A 22,000-nucleotide genomic window follows, 5' to 3' on the forward strand; every position below is an offset into this window, starting at 1 on the left:
GAGTCCTCCTTCAGATTTGTCTCAATCAAAGTGTAAGTTCAAGTTGGCCTCAAGCAGTCATGGATCAGTTGGAGTCCTCCTTCAGATTTGTCTCAATCAAAGTGTAAGTTCAAGTTGGCCTCAAGCAGTCATGGATCAGTTGGAGTCCTCCTTCAGATTTGTCTCAATCAAAGTGTAAGTTCAAGTTGGCCTCAAGCAGTCATGGATCAGTTGGAGTCCTCCTTCAGATTTGTCTCAATCAAAGTGTAAGTTCAAGTTGGCCTCAAGCAGTCATGGATCAGTTGGAGTCCTCCTTCAGATTTGTCTCAATCAAAGTGTAAGTTCAAGTTGGCCTCAAGCAGTCATGGATCAGTTGGAGTCCTCCTTCAGATTTGTCTCAATCAAAGTGTAAGTTCAAGTTGGCCTCAAGCAGTCATGGATCAGTTGGAGTCCTCCTTCAGATTTGTCTCAATCAAAGTGTAAGTTCAAGTTGGCCTCAAGCAGTCATGGATCAGTTGGAGTCCTCCTTCAGATTTGTCTCAATCAAAGTGTAAGTTCAAGTTGTTTCAGTGTGTGTGTAAAGTCATCCTAATTAAAAACAAAAGAAGAAAACAAAAAGAAAAGAAAAAGAAAACTACGATGATCAATCGTACTGCGCCATCGGCTTCTTCTTCTGACTGATGGATGTCTGTGTGCTCTTAGCTCTGGGCTGTTCGGAAGCAAGAAGTTTGTTTTTGACACTGTTGTGTTAGCCTTGCTGAGTTCCATTTCACGATGTTAGGCGTCAGCGAGAATAAAACGGGTTTTTTTAAAATCTGCGCCCTGATAAAACAGTTATGTAGTTTTAACTCCTATGGACCTAAAATGGTCTTTGTTTTTGCTTAAAAAAGTTAAAGACCATATTGGGCGAAAGATATCCAAGTTTCAAGCTAAATATCATTTATCTATTTAATGATAAATTACCATCCTGAATAAGTCAGCGACAGGCTGAAGAAAATTTAATGAAGAATGTGCTAAATGTCATTTTCTATTTTGTCGTATTCAAACTGCATGACAGAGACATATAACGTCTGTTTTTGTCCATTTTATTTCACGATTAAACCGCTTGACAACAGTTGTGGGACTATTTGTGTCGGAATTACAAAGACAGCCATAGATTCCATGCTGTCTCCGTGTGCTGTGACAACTGAAGAACGTCTTAAAGTGTGCTTCTGTAAATAATCAAAAGCAGAGACCATACTTTAAAATTTTGAAAAAACCCTGTTATTAGAAGCGCCGATTTGCCATATGTATGAAAAAGATAACAAATGGTTCTGCTAGCGTCAAGACTGAACAAAGTATTTCTACAAAGAGTCAAACAAAAGCCTCCATCATGGATGAAGCACTGCTGACAGGACGGTTCAACGTGCACATTTTTTCAGTGAGAAAATTCTAAGCTTTACTTTCAAGTAGCACAAAAAAGAGCCAAGGACTAGACACACAAAAAAGCCTCCATCATGGATGAAGCGCTGCTGACAGGACGGTTCAACGTGCATATTTTTTCAGTGAGAAAAGTCTAAGCTTTACTTTCAAGTAGCACAAAAAAGAGCCAAGGACTAGACACACAAAAAAGCCTCCATCATGGATGAAGCGCTGCCGACAGGACGGTTCAACGTGCACATTTTTTCAGTGAGAAAATTCTAAGCTTTACTTTCAAGTAGCACAAAAAAGAGCCAAGGACTAGACACACAAAAAAGCCTCCATCATGGATGAAGCGCTGCTGACAGGACGGTTCAACGTGTACCCGGACATGACACGACGCACTTTGAGCGGCAAGAGCTCACGGGTGTCCAGCGCCACCACCACCAACACGGACAGCATCCTTCACGAAGAGGACAAGACGCCAGGTGTGTCCAGAGAAGCCTCCGCCAGACTCAGCAGAAGCAGCTCCCGGGCAGACACCTGTCTCAGGAGAAGCCGCTCCGCATTCGACGCGGATCTCTTCAAGAGGCAGCTCCGCCTCAACAAGTCTTTGTCCAGGAATCGCTTCAAGCAGGAGCTGCTCGACCTTGCTGCACAGGAGTCACGTGCCAGCCAAGCGCGTGATGGCTCGGCGCCTGCTGGTTTGGAGCGTGATGAGCCCGACGGGGGTGAGGAGGAGATTTTCCATGGGAGTACGCTCGAAAAAGCTGGTAGAGGTGGCGGTGGTGGTGGGTTAGAGAAGGCTGGTGTGGTTTCTGGTGACGTTGGTGGTGAAAATCGTCTAGTTCCATTATTAGAACGTTCTGTGAACGCAGAAAAGGATGCTTTCAGGGCGCGCGATTACGACGATGATGAAAACAGCGACAAGAGCGATGTAGACGTCAACGAAAAAGAAAAGTTGAGTCAAGAAATGCTGTCAGGAGGTCAGGCAGAAGGCAAACCGTCAGGCACACTTTCACCTGAAAGCCAGCTTTCAGAAGAGCCTTCCTTCCACGACTCACCGCTACCCAGAGCAGGCCCTCCAAGACGGCGACGACGGCGTTCGGAGAGCAGACCCGACGTGCTGACCACCCACTCAGCCTGCGTGAGAAAAGACCGCCCTGACGGCTCTGTCGTCATCAACCCGCAACGTCACAAAACCCGCTTCGACGTCAGCACGGAGTTGACCTCGCCCAGGCGGTTCTCCCCGCGGAAGAACACCCCGCGGAGCAGAACCAGCATGGCCTCCAGCCCTCTCTGGTTCAACTTCTCCTCCCCGTCAAGCGAGGACGAGGAGTTGACCGGGCTGATTGGACGCACCCCTTCCTGTCACCAGAGGCGGAGGGGTGGTCGAGGGGAGGTGGAGGAGGGGAGCAGTGGAGTTGGAACGCCTGCGAAGCTTGGGGATGGTGAGAGGATGTTCCACGTTTACGAATCTGACAGCGATCAGTACGACACAGACTTCGAAGTCGAAGGTAAGCGTACATTTTTTCATACAAGCCAAGAAACAAATCATACAGGGTGTATATCAAACGATAAAAAAACCAAAACATTGTTGGTAAAAATAAACAAACACGCAGTGAAGAATCGTATTAGGAAACAACTCAGAATATTTGCTAACGCAGGCAGGCAGACAGACAGACAGACAGTCAAATAGAGAGATAGACAGACTTTCAGTCAGACTGACAAACAGACCGAAACATGCAGACACAAGCTCGCACCCTCACAGACCACTAACACTCTTCACACTAAGACTTCCCCCGAATATCAGTTATAATCATTGGGCGTTCAAACGTTGTTCATATAAAGACTTTTAAACAAAATGCCGCCCCAGGAGACCTAAAGAATAAACAACCAAACCACTTTTGAAACATATACAGGAACAAGAAGACTCACACACCCTAACGACAAGAAAAACCAACTACACAAAGACATACATCCTTAGTTACAAGACGGAATACGTGTACATATTCGATCTGACGACAGCAATCAGACGCACGGCCCCAGCGTGGTAATTATCATCACGTAGCACACAGGTGCCGTGACAAAGCTTATTAATTTTTCATCATTGCGTGCGAGGCTCATGTCACAAAGGTAAGATCACAGTTCTACTTGGTTACACCATAGACCTATATTAGATCTAAATATAGGTCCTTGGTTACACAGTCTGTGACCCCAACAGTCGTAGGCTGAACTGGGTTCATCGATTTTCTTAAAGGGGTGGGAGGAAGAGGGTGGGGGTCGAGAAAAGCATCCCTACTGCCGGTGTAACACGACATTTTTACTCCACGAAAAATTTACTCCGGAGTAAAAATTTCCTACGAAATTCTAACTCCGAGTACACCTTTCTTTCGAACGAGAAAAAAACTCCCCAAGGCACGAAAAAATTACTCCCTCCACGAAATTTTTACTCCCCATTTTTTTTACTTCCAGTAAAAATCGCGTACTCGAAAATGGGATGCGGGCGAAGGGATAATGCCAATATGTGATCTCGCACAAACGAATGTCGCGCTACCCTCCCTCCACCCCTTCCACCACCAAGACTAACAGGGGACAAGGGAGTAAACATTTCGTACACCTGGCATGGGAAGTTAAATTGCTCGTGTTAGAGTGAAGTAATTTATTCGTTATTTATTCGTCAGGGGAGTAACATTTTTGTACGAAATGTTTACTCGGAACTCACCTGTCGTGGGGAGTAATTTTCTCGTGTAATGGGGGAGTACTTTTTTCGTAAAGGGAGTAACATTTTCGTACGAAATTTGTACTCCGGAGTAAAAATCTCGTGGGAGTAATTTTCTCGTGTTACGTACACCGGCCCTTTAACTGACTTTGAGTTAAAGGCACAGTAAGCCTCCCGTAAACCATCACAGAGCTCCCCGAGCGTCTACATACAGTACAAGCATACTTCCATTTGAACGCTCACCGAACGGGAACATCCTGGCTGCTTTCTGTCGAGCGTGAGAAATTTTCAAAGAATTTATTTTTGTGGACTTGGTCTTCTACAACAATGGCGCCTCGTTTTGGTGCTGGACGGCTGTTATGATACCGGAAATCACGCCCGGACAGTAAGCCTCCCGTAAACCATCACAGATACTGTCAGGCTTTTACACACAGTACAAACACCCTTCCATTTGAACACTCACCGAACGGGAACATCCTAGGTGCCCTACGTAAAGAGCGAGCAATTTTCAAAGAAATAATTTTTCGGATTGTCTCCATCTCAATCGGACCCATCCTGAACTCAGGTCAAAAATTAGTTACTTCCCTTCAACTGGCGATAGCCGTGGAGCGATGATTATCAGAATGATTCGGACCGTGGTGCGTTTTGGCGCTAGACCTAACTTTTAAAATCTAAATAATAAATTCTCAGCTTGTTACACAAGCATTCTTAAATCATAAAAGAATTCTTTTTTCATCAAGACAAGATCAGTACAATTCGAAGTTTTGAAAGTTTGAAAAGCCCGAAAGCAGGGTCACGCAAGGTCGTGATTTTCGTAGCAGACGGCGGTTTATAGGCAGTCAAAAGCCATCGCTAGAGTTCTTATGAATCACATTCGTTTGTTTCGTGAAAAGTCAGAGGTACATAACGTGCTATTGCAGATAAGCTCACAGCGAGCCCCATTCAAATTACAAACTGACGACTGCATTGTGAAAAAGGGAAACTGGATCACACGGGTTCACAATGGCTCAGGGGTAAGATAAACCACGCAAAAAATAAATTCTTTGAAAATTGTTAGCTCTTTACGTAGGGCACCTAGGATGTTTCCGTTTGGTGAGCGTTCAAATGGAAGGGTGTTTGTACTGTGTGTAAAAGCCTGACAGTATCTGTGATGGTTTACGGGAGGCTTACTGTGCCTTTAAAGTCAACCTAAGAAAGCTAATGTAATCGTATTTTTGTATCCGACTTTCTCCAAACAATCAAACTAGAAATGTCCTTTACGAGATTGTGTTTGGACTCTGAGGCGAATAAGACGATTAGTTTTTATTGTCAAGACGTTATGGATGCTGTTTTTTGGTAGCTTAGTAAATGCATTGTTCAGGCTTTGTATCTCACTTCTCTATTTTTCTGGTGTTCTCTTCATGTCTTTTCCTTTACCAAACGAGTGTAGAATTGTGACATTTTATCGTGATTTCTCCGACCCCCAACCTATTTGCTTTGGTATGTTCTCACGCGTACTTACAGACACAAGAGCATTCAGTATCGAAAATATTTAACATGAAAACATGTGATGAATAACTACAATGAACGGTATTTGTTTGTATCAGACAACCTCCTTTAAACTTATTCCCTTTTATTCTAGTGACAAGCTGATCTAAGCCAGGATCTTGTACGTACAGATGAATATCATTGATCGACAAGGTGTAACTAATTATACGTATTTCACTTTCAGAGGGCTCAGAGTTCCACCGTGAAGACCGCAACCGAACAGCATCGCGCAAGGACACAGACTTCGGTCACCTGACCTACGAAGCCGCGTGCGCAAGGTTCAAGGTCGTTGCGAGGAGACGCATCATTCATCAGCTGACCACTCAACGTCTGCAGGTCAACTTCTGTGGACTCAGCAGGCTGGAGGCCAAAGCTCTGGCACTGGGAATTCTGGTAAATATAAATATGTAGCAAACGGGGCATACCCCTTTTATCTTCCTCTTTTAATGAAATATGACGCCGATACGTGCACAGCCGGGTGGTGAGCTAACGATTTTTTTTATATTGCTAATATGTGGAAGTAACCGAGACAAACTTCGTCCTCGAAATTCTTTGTCACTTTCTCGAGATACATGCAGAAGTGATAGAATTTTTACGTGACGCCATTATTCACGTATTGACATCTTTTTCAACTTTGTTTGGCTTTTGACTTCACAGATTACACTTCACAAAGGAGGGTCAAAAAGAGAAGTCTTGGGTTTTAACTAAATCGATAACATATTTCTTTAAAGTCACAGTCTTTCCTGTGTATTAAATACGTCGGATCACCATCTTAAATCTGGTTAGGCTTTTACATGGGATAAGTCCAGCCCTCCAAATGAATACATACCAACATCCAACCATCTGGTTGATCTTTGTGATGAGTGGGGCACTTTTTATGAATTTATTTCGCACATTTATACAGCAGTGACTTTAAGACATTAATTCATTGAACTGATTGTGTGTGCAGAACAACCATCGTCTGGACGAAGTGGACCTGTCGTCCAATAGTATGGACGGAACCAGTGTGGCTTACATCGCTGACTGTTTCCTGCAAAACATCTTCATCACCAAACTGGTGGGTTTGGTCGACAGTTGTCTGCAATGTATAGGGTAGTCATAGTTCAGTCATAGAACTTATTCATTGTATGCTGCAGTCATACAACAAAACATTTATTTTTCTACTGGATAAGCCTATATCCCTGGATGTAAATGTGCAAAATGACTGTCTTTATGCAGAATTTAAGCGGCAACATGACTGTATTAATGCAGAATCTATGGCAACATGACCGTATTTGTGCAGAATTTAAGTGGCAACATGACTGTCTTTGTGCAGAATTTAAGTGGCAACATGACTGTATTTGTGCAGAATTTAAGTGGCAACATGACTGTCTTTGTGCAGAATTTAAGTGGCAACATGACTGTCTTTGTGCAGAATGTAAGTGGCAACATGACTGTATTTGTGCAGAATGTAAGTGGCAACATGACTATTTGTGCAGAATGTAAGTGGCAACGGACTGTCTTTGTGCAGAATTTAAGTGGCAACATGACTGTATTTGTGCAGAATTTAAGTGGCAACATGACTGTATCTGTGCAGAATTTAAGTGGCAACATGACTGTCTTTGTGCAGAATTTAAGTGGCAATATGACTGTCTTTGTGCAGAATTTAAGTGGCAACATGACTGTTTTTGTGCAGAATTTAAGTGGCAACATGACTGTCTTTGTGCAGAATTTAAGAGGCAACATGACTGTCTGTGTGCAGAATTTAAGTGGCAACATGACTGTCTTTGTGCAGAATTTAAGAGGCAATATGACTGTCTGTGTGCAGAATTTAAGTGGCAACATGACTGTCTTTGTGCAGAATTTAAGTGGCAACATGACTGTCTTTGTGCAGAATTTAAGTGGCAACATGACTGTCTTTGTGCAGAATTTAAGTGGCAACATGACTGTATTTGTGCAGAATTTAAGTGGCAACATGATCCAAGAGGAAGGGGCCAAGTCTCTGAGTGAGGTGCTGAAAACGAATACCTGGGTCACACACCTCAACCTTGCAGGTACGAAAAGTGCAAAAACATTGGACACCCCCCTCTCCCCACCCCCAGCCCCCTCCCACCCTTTAAAGGCATACTCCAAAGAGAGCAAACAGGCTGTTCATTTGTGGTGGGTGACCAGTTTGAGGGATGGTCTTACATATCTCATGCAAAAGCCTGGCCAAGTCATATATATGTCGTGCCGAATTCACGGAATTGCTGAATTCGCGGAATCGGCAACATTTTTGCCCATTTCACGTAATCGGCAAAACACTGCACATTACGCGAAATCGGCAGGATTTTGCCGAAAATGCGTAAAGGCTCCTAAAATGTGTCCATTTCGCAAAAGTGGCAGCCAGTCTGTTACTGTTTTTTGTCACCAGAACATTACATTTACATTACTTTACCTCCCTATTATGGTTTTTATGGTCTGTGTTGGTCTATGTTGGTCTGTGTTGGTCTGTGTCAAGCATAACTCCGGTAATGCACGAAAACTACACTTTTGGCCATAACTTACCATAACTTATCGATTATTGCAACATTTATCAATTCGAGTATCTAGCTGCATAAGTGTGATGGTATGTTGCCGATTTCGCGAATTCGGCAATTACGTGAATTCGGCACGACATATAGCCTACATGTACAAAACAGAGATTAAAAAAAAGAAAAAAGACTAGGGTCTTAAAACGGGAAACGGGGGGGGGGGGGGGGGGGAGGGGGAGGGTGTGGTTAGGAGGGTTCCACTATACACGAATTCATAATTTACGTACTATGCGTTAGTATGTGCTATGCCTGCACCTTTTTATTTTTTATTTTTTAAAGGTGTACTTCTTAGTAACAGAATATGTTCAATTTTCTGTCGTTACTTCGATGTGTGTACCATATGAGTCGAATGGGAATGCAAAACAAACTTTTTTCTTTGACGGGCAAGAGTCTTAAGTAAAACATGACTGTCTTGCTAATCTTGCTTATCGAATTTTGACTGCATGAGTGAGCTACCTTTGGTGTTGATTGTTTTGAAGTTCTTGCAGTGAAAATTCATTGTTAGTTTAACTTCATATTTTGTGTTCTAATCCTTCAAGACTGTGGCATCAACGACCACGACATTGCCTACCTGGCGAAAGGAATGCAGGTAGAAACTCTCTGTCTGACTGTTTGCTTGTCTGTCTGTCAGTCTGTTCGTATCAGTTTCTAACTCCCTCTGTGTGTGTGTGTGTGTGTGTGTGTGTGTGTGTGTGTGTGTGTGTGTGTGTGTGTGTGTGTGTGTGTGTCTCTCTCTCTCCCTTCAGACTGTCTCTCTCTCTCTGTCTCTCTGTCTCTCTCTCTCTCGTGTGTGTGTGTGTACGTGTGTGTGTGTGTGTGTGTGTGTGTGTGTCAGTGTGTGTGTGTGTGTATATATATGTGTGTGTGTGTGTGTTGTGTGTGTGTGGGTGTGTGTGCATGCGTGCGTGCGTCTCTCTCTCTCCCTCTCTTTATCCCTATGTGTGTGTGTGAGTGTGTGTATATATATATATGTGTGTGTGTGTGTGTGTGTGTATGTGTATGTGTGCGTGCGTGCGTGTGTGTGCCTGCGTGCGTGTGTGTGTGCGTGTGTGTGCAGATCTTCTTTTGTATTATTCTTTTGTGTGTGTGCAGACTTCTTGCCTCAGTCTGTTTCCTATTTTGTTTTTGTTGTGTTTCCACCGAATTCTTATTAATTAATTAATTAAAAGAATACTGATTTTTATCTTCCTATGCGTGCAGGAAAACCACACAGTGGTGTGCCTCAACCTGAGTAAAAATCACATCGGTCTATATGGCGGGCGCCATCTTGGCACTGCTATAGGTAACAATATTTTCCTGAATTCTCTTTATTGTCCAGAGTACTCTTCAAAATGGCATAATTGGAGAGCCTGGTAGCTGCTTGGTTGGTAGAGCACCGGACTTCTGCTGTTGAAAATTCATCGGAAAGGCTTTTCTTTGAAGGTTCATTCCATCGCATGTTATTCATCATGTCATTCATCAGAAATGTGTCTAGATTTTTAATTTTTAATCTATTTTTAATTTTTTCATGAAATCAGTGCATCCTTAAACTTGAACGCATACCAACATGCCAGTGTCAACATGCGAAATTTATACAGAAAAAAAACCCACCGCATGGAACGCAGCCATCTAACATTTTATTGCTGTGTGTTCAAGAGGAAGTATGCTCTAATCCCACGGCAAAGCCAGGGCAGTTCTACGTGTGTTTATTTGATCATTCACATATGTAAATTTTTAAGTATTTGCAAATGATTCTGTATCCCCCTCTCCCCCCTGATTTGTTCATCCAGGTTTGTCATTGTCATGTTAACCATCATGAATAGTTGTGTACTGTTAACATGTTTGGGTCACGTAAAATAAACTTTTGCTTGAGTTCGTTGAGCAAGCTGAGACAATGACTGAGACAACGACTGAAACAATGACTGAGACAACGACTGAGACAATGACTGAGACAATGACTGAGACAATGACTGAGACAATGACTGAGACAATGACTGAGACAACGACTGAGACAACGACTGAGACAACGACTGAGACAATGACTGAGACAATGACTGAGACAACGACTGAGACAATGACTGAGACAATGACTGAGACAATGACTGAGACAATGACTGAGACAACGACTGAGACAACGACTGAGACAATGACTGAACATGAGACAACGACTGAGACAACGACTGAGACAATGACTGAGACAACGACTGAGACAATGACTGAGACAATGACTGAGACAATGACTGAGACAATGATTGAGACAATGACTGAGACAATGACTGAGCATGAGACAACGACTGAGACAACGACTGAGACGATGACTGAGACAATGACTGAGACAACGACTGAGACAACGACTGAGAGGATGACTGAGACAATGACTGAGACAATGACTGAGACAATGACTGAGACAATGACTGAGACAACGACTGAGACAACGCTGAACCAATCAGGGACCAGTATTTTGAAATTGCCGTTGTCACTGCCTTCCGGTTGTTGTCACTGCCCTACTCCTAGCCAATCAGGATAGCTTGTGTGTGTGTTCAGGTCAGAACAACGGCATAGAGTGTTTGAACCTGAGCTGGAACAAGCTGCGGGGCGGGGGCGCGGTGGCCGTGTGCAACAGTCTGCAGAGGAACAACACAATTCAGGAACTCAACCTCGCCTGGAACGGTCTCGGCTTCCAAGGCAGTCTCGCCATGGGCGAGGCTCTCAAGGTGCAGCGCTAAGACTTTCTATTGTTGTGTACTTTTGACACCAGGAGCTTGTATCAAACGCCGATCATCATTATTACTCCTTTATCCTTACTGTAGTGTTACTACTACTCTTCACTACAGACTAGTGGTAACACTTCAGTAAGAATACAGGAGTAATACTAATGATCGATCGGCGCTTTGATACAAGCTCCTGTGGTCAAAAATACAAAACTAATTAGGTACATATAGTATGTCCCCCAAAAGCATGAATTTTTCGCATTGTCTATAATCATAAACGTTCTATGAACTAACCTTTCTTGTTTTTTATTCTCGATTTTCCCCAAAAAGCAGTTAAACAATGTTTTGTCCTTACAAGTCAAAATAGCCGATGTTCGGAAATAGCTCTAGATCTGTTGGTTGTAAATACTCTTGCTTTTATTGAAGCAAACTTCTCCGCGTTACATTATAGGCCAGTCACTAGCGAGTGGTGTGTCTGTAACACGTGGACAAGGAGCACGTGTAAAAGTTTCGGGTTTTCGACAAAAGCAGTTGAACAATGTGTTTTCCTTATGTAGCCAAGTGCTAAACTGGCTACTAATTCGTTATAATGATTTTATGTCATTCCTGTCTTGTGTAAGTTAAATTTGTATATGCTCAGACACCTGGAGGTCGTAAACTCGCTCAGTCGGCTGTGTCCACTAGGGAACGTAATATGTTTTCCTTTGACGTCAAGCCGCCCTCCCAGAAAGACGGCGGGGTATCTTGAGCCCCAGGTGGTCGTTATGCAATGTGCCGACAGCCTGTCTACCCGAGTTGGACTTGGCGTTTTGTCAAGTGGGTGTCATTTCTTTTGACAGGGCAGATAATAGAAGATGTCAAGTGGCTGGGAGGTTTTAGTCTCTTACCCCCCCCCCCTTTTCTTGTCTTTACTGACCAATGAGAAGTGATGTCAGTTTTGTTAGCTAACTCTTGATTGGTGGCTTTTGACGCCACCCATCCCGATTTACATGATAGCATTTTGAGATTTTGGAAGAGAACTGAGAACTATCTCGGAGGGAGAGAACTGAGAACTATCTCGGAGAGAGAGGACGTACTCGTTTTGTACTTTGTTATCATGGAGACATACTGATGTAGATTGCATTGTACTATTGGTGTGGCCTCCCGGCCTTCGGGCTGGGAGCTGTGTTGGTGAGGAGAAGAGAAAATAGAAAATAAAGAGAAATGTGAATCGACAGACATGGTTTTCCAGAGTTTCATGTTGCATCAAGTGACTCGTCGGTCTGTGCCAGTGAACTCTTGTCTATCATTCTCTACATGTGAGTGAAAGTCCATTACGAGAGCAAGTGATGTTCGTTCAGTGCAAGACACTAAAGAGGCACCCACATGGTGTACTCCTGAACTTCGGGGTTTAATTCTACTAGGTGACCACATTCACCTAACTACTACATCAAGAGGCTACAATCAAATCTTATCCTCTTCCTTCCACCCCATCACAAATGGCGCTGCGAGCAGGGTCGTGTTTTGCACAGAATGGACTTTTCTTGTGACTCGTTTTCCATCATGGAGTACGGTAAATCTTGCTGGTGCGACCGACACCGGAATCCTGACGTCTGCCTGGAAGATATTCAACCATGGTCAACATAGTCTGCTTCTACCTGTTCCTGCGGACCATGCCTGTCTTCAACCTGTTTTGCATCGGCTGTTCCTGTCTGTTCCTAGGTCTACACTCAAGCAGATCCTGTCCTGTTTGCTGTCTTCGATCGGCGATTCCTGTTTGTTTACCCGTGTGCTGTTTCCTGATTCGGAAGTGTTACCTACGTTATTTCATCTTAGTGATTATCTCGTAATATCGACGAAGTGTTATTTTGCGGTTGTGTGACCTTGATGGAACTGTGTGGTGCCCATTTGGTGAGTGTGACTATAGCCCTTATTCAACGGACTGTGTATGACGGTGTAGAGAGCCTACGGGACTCAGCCAGTGTATATACTGTACTCGAGTGGCTGTAGCGCGTGCAATCCCATTCTTAGCTAGTGTGACACGTCATATCGGACTTGACGGATACAGACTTGGGCTGGTGACGTTAGCCATGTGGTATTACATAAGACTTTCCTCGGTGTTCGCGGCAGTGAAGTGACGCAAGTGTTGCGTCCACGAAGAGACTCGCAGGTGTGTTTACTGCCGGGTGTTTTGTTGCCGTTTAATTTGTTGATGTTTGATAATGTTCATTTTCATGTATGCTATGCCATGTTTCTTGCATTGGTATGATTGATATTGATTGTTGCGATTATTTGTCATGATGCTTTGAGTGGAATGTGTTGGCGGATGTTTGCGCTTATTGAAAGATTTTTTTTTTGGCACAAGCAGATACTACAAATCTGATGGTAATTGCCACCTAGGGTTGAAAGTAATTTAGTGAATACTTGCTGACCTTCAAATAAGGCCCTGTATCATCACTTTCTTAATTGCTCTCTTAAGCGTAAACTAAGTTATGATTTACCTTGTTACCTTTAAATAGGCTTGGTACAGATCATTTGTAATGTTGGATGTCATTGCATTGTGTCAGGTGTATTGTACATGATGTATCATTTTAACAGTGTCAGGTAACTACGTCATTCATTAGTGAATCTGTCCATTTTGTAACTGTTATGTTTTTCACCTAAAATACGTCTTAAACACAGCCTTTACCTCCCTCTCTTCTTTAACTCAAGTGGTTTTGATTGATCTAAGTTGTCTTGCATATCGCACTTCATAGACTTTCGTTTGTCCCGCTTTAACTCAACGTCGACCTTAGGTCTTTCCACTGTAGTGACGTCGACCTTATTTCTTATCCGTTGTTTAATCAGCGCGGACGCTGATTGTTAAAAGCTTGGGGGAGATGTAGCCAAGTGCTAAACTGGCTACTAATTCGTTATAATGATTTTATGTCATTCCTGTCTTGTGTAAGTTAAAATTTTGGTATGCTCAGACACCTGGAGGTCGTAAACTCGCTCAGTCGGCTGTGTCCACTAGGGAACGTAATATGTCTTCCTTTGACGTCAAGCCGCCCTCCCAGAGGGAGACGGCGGGGTATCTTGAGCCCCAGGTGGTCGTTATGCAATGTGCCGACAGCCTGTCTACCCGAGTTGGACTTGGCGTTTTGTCAAGTGGGTGTCACTTCTTTTGACAGGGCAGATCATAGCAGATGTCAAGTGGCTGGGAGGTTTTAGTCTCTTACCCCCCCCCCCCTTTTTCTTGTCTTTACTGACCAATGAGAAGTGATGTCAGTTTTGTTAGCTAACTCTTGATTGGTGGCTTTTGACGCCACCCATCCCGATTTACATGATAGCATTTTGAGATTTTGGAAAAGAACTGAGAACGATCTCGGAGGAAGAGAACTGAGAACTATCTCGGAGGAAGTACTTGTTTTGTACTTTGTTATCATGGAGACATACTGATGTAGATTGCATTGTACTATTGGTGTGGCCTCCCGGCCTTCGGGCTGGGAGCTGTGTTGGTGAGGAGAAGAGAAAATAGAAAATAAAGAGAAATGTGAATCGACAGACATGGTTTTCCAGTTTCATGTTGCATCAAGTGACTCGTCGGTCTGTGCCAGTGAACTCTTGTCTATCATTCTCTACATGTGAGTGAAAGTCCATTACGAGAGCAAGTGATGTTCGTTCAGTGCAAGACACTAAAGAGGCACCCACATGGTGTACTCCTGAACTTCGGGGTTTAATTCTACTAGGTGACCACATTCACCTAACTACTACATCAAGAGGCTGCAATCAAGTATTATCCTCTTCCTTCCGCCCCATCACACTTACTAGTCAAAATTGTAGAACGACGTCGCGTCAAACAGTTACTGTCCTCTAAAATACAAGCATTGTGTTGTTGCAGGTGAACCAGTCGATCACCAAGCTGAACATCTCCAACAACCGGGTGGACTGGGACTGCATGCCCTACCTGGCCAAGGCCTTGGCCAGCAACAAAACCATACAAGTTCTCGAGGTGAGATCATGCACATCTTTTGGATTTGATCTCCATTGTAATAACTCTTCAACTATTTAATTTAAAAAAAGAGGAAATTCGACCTTGACAGGTGGGGTGATGATGGGGTGGGGGTGGAGTGCTGGTACGGGGGATGGCGTGGGAACTGTTTATGTAATTTGAGTATGGTCCATTGAAATTGTATCTTATTTTTTGAGTATTCGTCCAGTAGTACGCGTTACTTTCAGAGCAAAGAATACGAGGCATCTGGTAAGTGAGGCAAGGCAGATAACTTGACCATCCTTTCGCTTTGAGCCAACTCTGGATATGATCATGCATTAATAACATACGAAGAGTTCCATATTGATATCAGCATCACTCTGTCTATTGATTATCCTGTTTTTATTATGCACATATACATTTAATCTTGACTGAAAATTATCCACTTTATTGGTATCCTTACTACCGGCACGGTTGGCCTGGTGGTAAGGCGTCCGCCCCGTGATCGGGAGGTCGTGGGTTCGAACCCCGGCCGGGTCATACCTAAGACTTTAAAATTGGCAATCTAGTGGCTGCTCCGCCTGGCGTCTGGCATTATGGGGTTAGTGCTAGGACTGGTTGGTCCGGTGTCAGAATAATGTGACTGGGTGAGACATGAAGGCTGTGCTGCGACTTCTGTCTTGTGTGTGGCGCACGTTATATGTCAAAGCAGCACCGCCCTGATATGGCCCTTCGTGGTCGGCTGGGCGTTAAGCAAACAAACAAACAAAAAAATGGTATCCTTCATATTCAATATTCCCATCAATGTCAAAACATTTGCTTCTCTTACTAAATGAATTTGACTGAATGTGTTTCGTTTCCTTGGTGACCTCTGCCACCTCGATCAGTTGGGACACAATCCGATCTCCATGGAAGGCTGCATGAAGCTCCTGGAAGCCATCGACAGACCGTCTTCACACGTCCGTTTCCTCAGTTTGGCTGTAAGTCCTCTTCATATTAAAATTTACAGTCAACGTTTTTCTGTTGCCATGTGCAGTGTTTTAATTCTGTGTATTCATTACATCAGACTCGCACTGGAAAAATATGTCAATATATTAGTCGTCAGTTTCACGCAAGCAACCACTTCAGGAAAATCAGCCAAATGCATCTACCTGTGTACTTCAAAAACTGTTGTCATTGACAATTGTACCTGATATTGTATTTAATAGAAATGTTTGCGAATAATTCCACAAACACAGGTACGAGAGATAGGCTACATTTCTTTTCTTTTCGTCAATACTGTTTTGTGGATTTTTCCTTGAACTTACATCTTACATTTTAGTGAACTGTTCATGTTAGAATTTGTTGTTGTTGGCCAGCTATGTTCTTTGTGAGGGGTTTGCCTCGATCCCATAGAAATTGTTGATGAGAGCGTATCATTTATTTGAGAACAGGATGATGAAAAAATGTATCACCGTTATAAAATCTTTTAGTCCAGATTGTTTTTAATTGAAATGATTCATGTTGATATTCTTTACGTATTAACAGGAAATTCCCATCAGCAACACGATCGCGTTCAAGGCCACGGAGATCTCGAAAACACGAGACTTCGGCATGGAACATGGCGGCGTTATCTCCACTCGAGACATCTTTGGAATCAAGAGAAGTACGCATTTGCTTGTTTCTACTGTTCCTTTGTTGTCATGTCCCGGTAGCTCAGTTGGTAGAGCACTGGACTTGTGATCGGAAGGTCGCAGGATCGAATTCGGGCCGGGACGGACACGGGTCAACTTTATGTGCAGACCCAGAGACGGAAGCCATGTCCCACCCCCGTGTCATCACAATGGCACGTAAAAGACCTTGGTCATTCTGCCATAAGTGCAGGTGGCTGAATACACCTAAACACGCAGACACCTGGGTAGCGCGACTCCGTTGCTGCTAGCTTTCCACTGGGAGGAAGCGACCCGAATTTCCCAGCGATGGGACAATAAAGTGATGAAAATGAAAAATGAAAATGAAATGAAAAATGTCACTAAATATGGGTAATTGTCTCCACCAGACCGTCCACAGCATGTTTCCGTTGTATTTCCATCGCTACACACCCCCGATTCACGAGCTTTACGTGACATTGTCGAATCGTGGAACTGTCTGTCATTTTGAGAAAGAACAGTACATACATGTATATTTGTACTTCAATTAAACAACGGTGCTTTGGCAGTCAACTGCTCCAGGTTTTGTGTACTGTTATTGAAATGCTTGTCAGCTCATATTGAACAAATATATGAGTAGTAAACAAATCTGCGAAAATAAAAAAGCAGGACAAAAGAGAGAAAAAAGTCCAAGATCATTATGTTTTGCCTTGTTGAACAATGTCCTTGTCTTATATTTTATAATAGAGGAATGGAAAAACTGACTTCGCATCAACAACCACATAACATGCGCATTTTTGTTTTTATTTCACCATAGCTTTGTCAAAAGACTAACCTTCCAGGGCCGGATCTGGGGGGGGGGGGGGGGGGGTTCCTGGGGTTCCGGAAACCCCCCCCCCCCCCTGGCCATCCAATGTACCTCTCAGAGAAAAAGAAATGTGGACTTTGGACCCCTGCCTTCAGTTGGAACCCCCCCCCCCCCCCTCAAACGAACTTGGTCCGGCCCTGCCTTCAACTATGAAAGGGAATTGGTTAAGTGCAAGATATTAATGAGTTTATTCAGGGTTTAGCCTGGTAAAAAAGGCAATGGGACATTTGTCCCACTCAACCAAATTCCAATGGGACATAGCCGAAGGCAAGAAGCGCCAAAGAGGCATGTAAGCGTTTTGACCAAAGATGCAAAAGGGTGCAATATGGTGCCATCTGAGAATTAGCCGCTATATCGTGTTATCTCTGTATGTGTGTGTGTGTGTGTGTGTGTGTGTGTGTGTGTTTACTGAATCCGATGTAAAGTGTACATTTGGTGGCGCAGTGGTACGTAACCTCAATGCGCCCTTGACGCACTGAAGGGAATTGTGATGGGACATTTTCAGATTTAATGCGCCAATGGCGCAGGGCGCACTAGTAAAAGAAACCCTGAAGTTTATAGACGTGCATGATATAGAGAATTTAGCGATGAGCACGATAAGGAGAATTGAGTAATGAACACAATGAAGAGTATTTAGTGACACATATTGATGTAGAAATGAGCACGGTTCTGAAGATATAGCTAATGAGCATGAGGAAGATTTAGCGATGTTCAAGGCACTGTTTCGTTGTAGTTGTTGTAGTTGTTGTGTTGCGATGTGTGGAGCATGATGGGTGTGTTCTTGTCGTTTCAGTCAAGCGAGAGGACCCACTCACCCTCCTTATCCGCTTCCTAAGCACAATGGGTATTCGTGTGGTCGATCTCTTCCGTGTGTTTGATACCGACAGCAAACTGTACGTGTCTGAGGCTAACTTTATTAGGGGCTTGAAGGTGAGCCACCCCATCTTTTCTTTGTATACTATGTCGTTCGTAAACCATGAATCGTTGAGCACATTTTCATTCTAGCACGAGGCTTGATTCCCTCTTTGGATTGTAAGGTCTGTTATTCACAGGAATGAAACAACCTGTGGTCCAGTTCAATAAACATGATGTATGGGGGAAAAATGGGCGAGAATTGACTGGTAATATGGCAGTCCTTGTCGCGTAGGCTTATGTCCTATTCACAGTAATCCTCATCAGCTACAGCTGAGACTGGCCTTCAAATGCTGTATTGAGTTAAGGGTTAAACTAACAGTTCGACAAATCCTCCAAAAATCTGAGAAAATCCGGTCTTAAAAAGCAGGGGGTCTTAAAATGGGGGCAAATTAACAGAGGCTATGAATAGAAAATCTGAGAAAACAGGGTCTTAAAAGGGAGGGAATCTTAAATCAGGAAGGGGGTGTGTTCACTGAAATACGAATGCCTGTTGTGCGAATGCCTATCGTGTGCATCATGTGCATGTTCCCAGGCTGCATGTCACTGAGTCACTGGTAAACCACTGGAAGTTAGGCAAAAGTCACGGTTCACAGCCATGCTGTTCAGCTTACGCCCCGCAAATACACGCCACTGCCTCTTACCTGCTGCCATGTCTCATGCCCCATCCACACGTCATCCCTGACTCCACTGGATTACGAAAACACCAGCACAAAGAAAAAAAGTACCATTCCTATCTTAAATTTTAAAACAACAACAACAACAACAACAACAACAACAACAACAACAACAACAGACCATGTTCGGAAATAACTCTTTCGGGTTTGTATGAGATGTAAATGAGATAATACTCTTGCTTTTATTAAATCAAACTTTCCCATGTGACATTACAGACCAGTCACTGGCGACGGGTGTGTCTGGAACACGCGGACAAGGAGCACGTGTGGAAAGCTTGCCTCGCTAAAAGCAAGAGTAGTCCCTCTCTTACGACACATATGTGACCCTCCACCACGAAATGAGTCGCATGTCACCTCGCGCGGTTCTGCGCTAGGCTTAATAAAAGTCCGGGGAGTGTCTGGTAACAGTGTGAGGGTCACCTTAGTCACAGGCTTATAACTCAAACAGTTTTTGCTCTTTTCTAAAACGGTTTTCACCACTGGATAGAGCATAAAAAAAACTCTTTAGGGAAATGTAAAAATATGAAAATCATGCAACGGTGACATGCGACTCATTCTGTGGTGGAGGGTCACATATAATAATAATAATAATAATAATAATAACATTTATATAGCGCTAAATCAAAAACTTTCGTTAAAAAGGCTTGCTCTAAGCGCTTGACATCTAAACTAAAACGTCATTCACACTCTTTACAATGATGTACAAGAACTTCATGTCACACTCTTTCATTCAGTATAGCACCATTCACACAGTTGTTATTCTGTACAAGACAATAAGTTTGTCTAACATTTAGAATGTTCATAAGATGAAAACAAGAGAAAACCAGACTGATTAAAACAACTGCTTAGTGCTAACAAAGCATGAATCTTAATGATAACGTAATACATGTTTAACTGTTAAGACCATAAAAAAACCTATATGCTAAAATAACTTCGAACTTTTAAGAACTTCTTATAAGATACACAGCACATCTAGATAAACACCAGAATGATAAAACAAAAGGCAACTCGTTAAAACTATTAAATGCATCAATGTCTAAAACACGAAAGACTCAAATATAAGATACACAATTCTCTAAAATTGTTTATTAAAACTGAAACCGACTTGCTCAAAGTAAACCATACCCACCCCCTCCCTACCCACCCCCAACCCTCCTCCTACACTAAATACTAATTATTTCTACTCTTAACTTCCCAACTCTACTCTTAACATATAAACCCGACAGAGCTATTTCCGGAGATTGTCTATTGCAAAAGCGTCACACAAACAAACAATTAGAGCTATCACTCAAGTTATCACGCATTTGACATATTTCGTGTTGTCGAACAAACTGTAAAGAAGTCCATTGAAGATCACAAAGGAAAGCTCGTAGGTGCTTATAAAAAAGCCCACATCTAGCTCAACATGCAACTAAAAATGATTTTTGGATGACTTTTCATGGTGAGGTGCTTTATCTTTTTCTGGTTTCACGCAAACCTGTTTGGATTCTTAACCCTTCATCGTATCATTAACTCATAGTTCCTTGCCAGCCCATGGATCTTTTCTGTAGTTTTACAGTTTTTGATTTGCTTTTACTGAAAATACTAACCATTCTGACTTTTATTGCTTTGTTTATTGTTGCTCGGTAAATGAGACAATTAATGGCATCGTGTGTGTGTGTGCGTGTGTGTGTGTGTGTGTGTGTTCGCGGACGTCCGTGCGTGCGTGTATGTGTGTGTGTGTTCGCGGACGTGCACGCGTGCGTTCGTGTGTGTGTGTGTGTGTGGGTGCGTTTGTGCGTGTGTATGCTTGTGTGTGTGTATGCTTGCGTGTGCGTACGTGCGTGCGTGCGTGTGTGTGTGTGTGCGTGTGTGTGTGTGTGTGTGTGTGCGTGTGTGTGTGTGTGTGTGTGCGTGTGTGTGTGTGTGTGTATGTGTGTATGTGTGTGTGTGTGTGCTTGTGTGTGTGCAGAAAGTTCGAGCGCCACTGGAAGACGACGACATGCTGCGAGTGGCGAGACGAATGCGTTCAGACAAGCGTGGGGACATCAGCTACCAGTGAGTCTCTTTCACACTCTCTTCTTTTATTGTCTCCAATAGACGATGTTCGGAAATAACTCTGTTTGGTTTGTATGCGTTGTGAAAGAGTGAATTCCCCGCCCTCTACAACATGTAGTCAAACTTTTCCACGTGATATTAAAGGCCAGTCACTAGCGAGGGGTGTGTCTGAAACACGTGGACAAGGAGCACGTGCTGACAGCTTGCCCTACTAAAAGCAAGAGTATTCACTCTTTCACAAGTCCAACTAAATACAATTCTTATTGGACTGTCCGACAGTCAACTAAATACAATTCTTATTGGACTGTCCGACAGTCAACTAAATACAATTCTTATTGGACTGTCCGACAGTCAACTAAATACAATTCTTATTGGACTGTCCGACAGTCAACTAAATACCATTCTTATTGGACTGTCCGACAGTCAACTAAATACCATTCTTATTGGACTGTCCGACAGTCAACTAAATACAATTCTTATTGGACTGTCCGACAGTCAACTAAATACAATTCTTATTGGACTGTCCGACAGTCAACTAAATACAATTCTTATTGGACTGTCCGACAGTCAACTAAATACAATTCTTATTGGACTGTCCGACAGTCAACTAAATACAATTCTTATTGGACTGTCCGACAGTCAACTAAATACAATTCTTATTGGACTGTCCGACAGTCAACTAAATACAATTCTTATTGGACTGTCCGACAGTCAACTAAATACAATTCTTATTGGACTGTCCGACAGTCAACTAAATACAATTCTTATTGGACTGTCCGACAGTCAACTAAATACAATTCTTATTGGACTGTCCGACAGTCAACTAAATACAATTCTTATTGGACTGTCCGACAGTCAACTAAATACAATTCTTATTGGACTGTCCGACAGTCGACAGCTTTTGACCTAGACGGTTGTAGTCTTCGTTAAAGTCTCAAAAATAGTAGTGACGTTTTGGCCTAGCAGTGCGAGGTAGTCTGACCACAGAAACAAATAGGTTTTTCATACTTTTTTCATCTTAACCACAGCACTGTATTCTCACCAACAGGGCTGGACCTAGC

At 43.1% G+C, this 22,000-nt stretch overlaps 1 protein-coding gene across 1 annotated transcript in view; it reads left to right on the forward strand.

Annotated features, from left to right (window-relative positions):
• The first annotated feature begins 1,723 nt into the window (after window positions 1-1,723).
• LOC138953343 (uncharacterized) overlaps window positions 1,724-22,000 on the forward strand; it is a 27,919-nt gene continuing 7,642 nt past the window's right edge. The window contains exons 1-11 of the mRNA XM_070325142.1: window positions 1,724-2,894; window positions 5,811-6,019; window positions 6,576-6,683; window positions 7,566-7,659; window positions 8,718-8,767; window positions 9,379-9,460; window positions 10,702-10,871; window positions 14,728-14,838; window positions 15,705-15,797; window positions 16,345-16,466; window positions 18,648-18,655. Of these exons, the coding sequence (XP_070181243.1) occupies window positions 1,724-2,894; window positions 5,811-6,019; window positions 6,576-6,683; window positions 7,566-7,659; window positions 8,718-8,767; window positions 9,379-9,460; window positions 10,702-10,871; window positions 14,728-14,838; window positions 15,705-15,797; window positions 16,345-16,466; window positions 18,648-18,655 (2,218 nt within the window). The remainder of the gene's footprint in view (window positions 2,895-5,810; window positions 6,020-6,575; window positions 6,684-7,565; window positions 7,660-8,717; window positions 8,768-9,378; window positions 9,461-10,701; window positions 10,872-14,727; window positions 14,839-15,704; window positions 15,798-16,344; window positions 16,467-18,647; window positions 18,656-22,000) is intronic.

Source organism: Littorina saxatilis, linkage group LG17, assembly GCF_037325665.1.
Source record: "Littorina saxatilis isolate snail1 linkage group LG17, US_GU_Lsax_2.0, whole genome shotgun sequence".
In the NCBI taxonomy this organism is placed as follows: Eukaryota; Metazoa; Mollusca; class Gastropoda; order Littorinimorpha; family Littorinidae; genus Littorina; species Littorina saxatilis.